At 35.8% G+C, this 3,908-nt stretch overlaps 1 protein-coding gene across 1 annotated transcript in view; it reads right to left on the bottom strand.

Moving 5' to 3' along the window:
- Positions 1–3,908, bottom strand: part of LOC117107645 (polycystic kidney disease protein 1-like 2) — a 43,860-nt gene that overhangs the window by 26,057 nt on the left and 13,895 nt on the right. The window contains exons 4-5 of the mRNA XM_033249355.1: positions 394–719; positions 28–166 (exon numbers count right to left, since the gene is read on the bottom strand). Coding sequence (XP_033105246.1) covers positions 28–166; positions 394–719 — 465 coding nt within the window. The remainder of the gene's footprint in view (positions 1–27; positions 167–393; positions 720–3,908) is intronic.

Below are 3,908 nucleotides of genomic sequence, written 5' to 3'. Positions count from 1 at the left end.
GTGTAGAAGAGAAATGACTTTCTTTACCTGCACAGCCAATAACTTCAAATCGTAAACCAATTTCGTTATTCAAACTTGTTGGATAGATACGGATGAATTGAGCGTAGGCAGTTTCACTGAATATGTTTGTCACAGGAGTGTTTTGATCCACATTTCCAATAAAATCCTACAAATATTCATACTTCTTGATATAAATTATAATAATGATAATGATAATGATAATGATAATAATAATATTAATAATAATAATGATGATGATGATAAATGATAATGAGGATAATAATAATAATAATAATAATAATAATAATAATAATAATAATTAAAAGGGACATTCATAGGGCAAATATTAGTTCTCTATGCACATTGATGTAGATTTGTTAAACTATATTATACCTGAACTTCACCACTTGCTCCCAATATTGGTTCGAAATTGCTACCATCAATACTATAGTGAACTTCGAATGACGTCACCCATTTCAGTGCGTCGTCGCGTCCTTGAGTGATTACGCCACTCACTTCTTTTACAGTACCGAATTCGGCTTGAATCCATGGGTTAATGTCATTTGTTTCTGGTGCCCAACCTCCTTTACCTAGACCATCATCTACTGTGTTGAGTCGTCCTCGATGAGCCTCAAGATTCGCCCTTTTTTCCGAGGATGCTGATAGTTGGTCTGGCAGAATATTACCTCCTTCAACTCCAAGAGGATGGTAACAAGACTCTAAGAGATACGGTAACATTGTATACTGGGAATTTATATAGCACACTTGCACTACCGTAAATGTTCAAGTAAGCGCCGCGGTGCTTATAACATTTTTGGAGCCTTCAGAGCGGCGCTTTTTCGAGAGCGGTGGGCGCGCTTATAAACAAATATTGGCAAAGCGCTTTACATTCTCGTTGCCATATTACCTATCACGTATACCCGTACTTTAGTAGGCCTATATCATAGGTCGTACGTCATCGTAAATAAACGCTTATAAAGAAGTGCTTGCACAGGGGTGTATCTAGGATTTTTTTTTTTGGGTGGGTCTTGATCATAACTTTTTGGACCTTTTCACAATGAAATAACAGCAAGATGTGAGTAAATCACATCTTGCAAGATCTCTCATCTTGGCAGGCTCAGTTTCAGAATTGCTGGAATTGAGATAGATTACGTCACGCAATTGGCAAGGTCTTTGGACTCATTGCTGGTATTTCATCAATGCTTTTTCATTTATGTCATTGTCAAAAGGCTCTTGAAAAAAATGTTTTTGGAAAAAATGTGGAACTTTGAAAAATTTTTTGGGGGTGGGGGGTCGTACGACCTTCCCGACCGCCCCTTGCATACACCCATGTTGTGTCTTCAATGTGTTATTTATTCATTTTAACACAGATATTGTATTTCAAACCCTGTTTCTCAATGTGTTTACACACAGGTAACATTTAGGCCGTGCTGTCTCGACTAACCACCGCGGAGATGGGTGCTAGCAAAAAACAAGAGCGACTGCTGACAGGTCCGCGCGTTAAACTGAGGTTCTCTCATTCAGCATTTAACGCTTCATGTAAGCACCTTTCAGATGAGGCTTTTTGTTGACACTATTAAAACATGTGCTTAAATCAATGAGGAATACTTAAAATACAGTACGCAGTGGCGTAAGTTATTACATTGGGTTTTCGGATAGGGTTCATAATTGCCATTAATTACTACCATTAACAGAAAATAAAATCAAATGTCTTAAAATTGAAAAGAAATATATATAAATTGAATACCACGACGCGATTCAAACTCACGAACTTTGGTTCTTTAGAACAAATCGTAAACTGACCGCGCCATCCATGCGACGTGTCATATTAGTGTTAATGGCATATGTATAGTCTTTGATGAAACAACAAGAAAAATAAGAAGTGATTTTCTGTGGTCCGCTGTGCGCGGACCCAAAAATCAGCCGCTTATTCGAGCGATTATTGTACCTGCCAGTTAACTGAGGCAGTGGAAGTGAGTAGAATCAAGTTTCTTTGTTGCTGTCAAACAAAGTCGGTTGTCCTGAAAATACCACCCCAAACCCTTTGAAATAGTGTCCGTGGTCATTGGTTTGCTTGCTTTTGAAATTCTTCCTTTGATTTTTATGTTACTAATAGGTTGTATTGTTTTGTGTTGTTGTGAATTTGTGTTTATATTATTGTATTACTGTACTTACTAGTTTTCATTTTACAAGCTCATTAGAGTTTCATGAACGTCATTTTCATCTTTTATCCTATTTTTAACATTTCAATAAAATTTATTTGTAAATTGACTTGATTTGATGATGAATAAACCTGAATTGAATTGAATTGAATTGAATTGTTGCAAGTGCACCTCATTATGGAATAATATGCAGTACAATCACGGTCTACGAATAAAACGAACTGAACTACCATCATGACGAACGTCTTGTGCAATTAGGTATCCATAGAGAAAATAGAACAGTTCTATTTTCCCTATGGTAGGCCTATATCTGTGCTTGGAGTTGCTTGGCCTATGTAGCGATCTATTAGAATTTTAAAATTGTCAATTTTAACTTTCACCTGAAGTTAAGCCAATATTTTAAGCTGTATTTTTAATGTGCATTTCATTTTTATTGTGCATTTTGATGGGTGGCTGTTGTCTATTTTACGTATTTATTAGTATTTGTTTATATTAGTTTTAAAAAGATCAGATTTGCCTTCAACACTTCAAATTTCTCCAACTGGTCGGTTAACAAATTACTGAAGAAGAATGCAGTAATATAGAGAAAACTGAGACCTTATGAAAAATGAAGGAAAGCGTGGAGATTCATATGTTCTTGAGCCGTCAGAAAGATTCAGGTGAGTCCTTCTCAGTCACAACATTTACTCATTTTACATTCCACAGAACAAATTAAGAAAGATTGTTGCGAGTTAGTGTGCCAAGTAGACTGTTGCAATTACACACAAGTTTACATTAGCGAATCATACTGGTCTTTCTCCACCCACAAGAATGAATGAAAACAAATCCGATGTTGACACTCGCTGTCCTCGTGTCCTCGCCAGTACAACTAGGAAGTTTGCATCCAAAGCAATTCCTGACCACATGATTTCTATGAATCATTTCCTTGATTGGAATGTGAAGATACTTGCAAAAGAATCATTCTGGCAAGATAGGAAAATTATGTCATGAAGATCAAGTTGAACAAGAACACAATGAACAGAGATGAAGGATACGAACTCCCCTATACGTACGATGAGATTTTGAAGACATGGCCTACCACCCTCGCTTAGGTTGACCCAAACGAAAGATAGGTGTTCACCAAGCTCTAATCGGAATGCCCGAGCCAAGAGTCTCGCCAAGAGGCGAAACATGTCAAGTAGGTAAGTAAAAAAAGTGCTGACAAAAATTTGACAACAGGATTAACCAAAAAGAAAAAATAAAAATAATCTACTGAATCCAGATTGAATTTATTTTCAATACTTATTATACGTATAAATATAAGGGAAGCAAATTGCTTCCCTATATACGGTACGGTAACTTATATTAATGTGGGCATTTATGTAGCACACTTGCAGTACTAATCAACACCCTCAGTCCCACCATTAAATAGGTCACATCTAGGTGCTCGTAAATTACATATTAAATATGTGACTTTAATAATAATGAAACAATAATTAAACTAAATACTGCTGAAACACGAGAAGTGAAGGAGTTGGCCACTGATAGGAAGAGATGGATTCTGATAATAGAGGGTGTAAAACTAAGCCTACTAACGACGTCTAAGCCAACAGGTTATAATTAGTAAATTTAATTTGTTTTTTATATGTGGTGAATTTTGTGATTTAATAAAATATGTATATAGTATATATCGTGTAATTCAGCCTCGGCTACGATTTTGAAAAAGAAGAAAAACATTACTGTAATCAGATATTGTAATAAATTTTA

Source organism: Anneissia japonica, unplaced genomic scaffold, assembly GCF_011630105.1.
Source record: "Anneissia japonica isolate Jap-2015-1 unplaced genomic scaffold, ASM1163010v1 scaffold5330_len1712360_cov203, whole genome shotgun sequence".
Classification (NCBI taxonomy): Eukaryota; Metazoa; Echinodermata; class Crinoidea; order Comatulida; family Comatulidae; genus Anneissia; species Anneissia japonica.
Note: the sequence above shows the minus strand (reverse complement) of the source record. Positions and strands in the feature narration are given on the sequence as shown.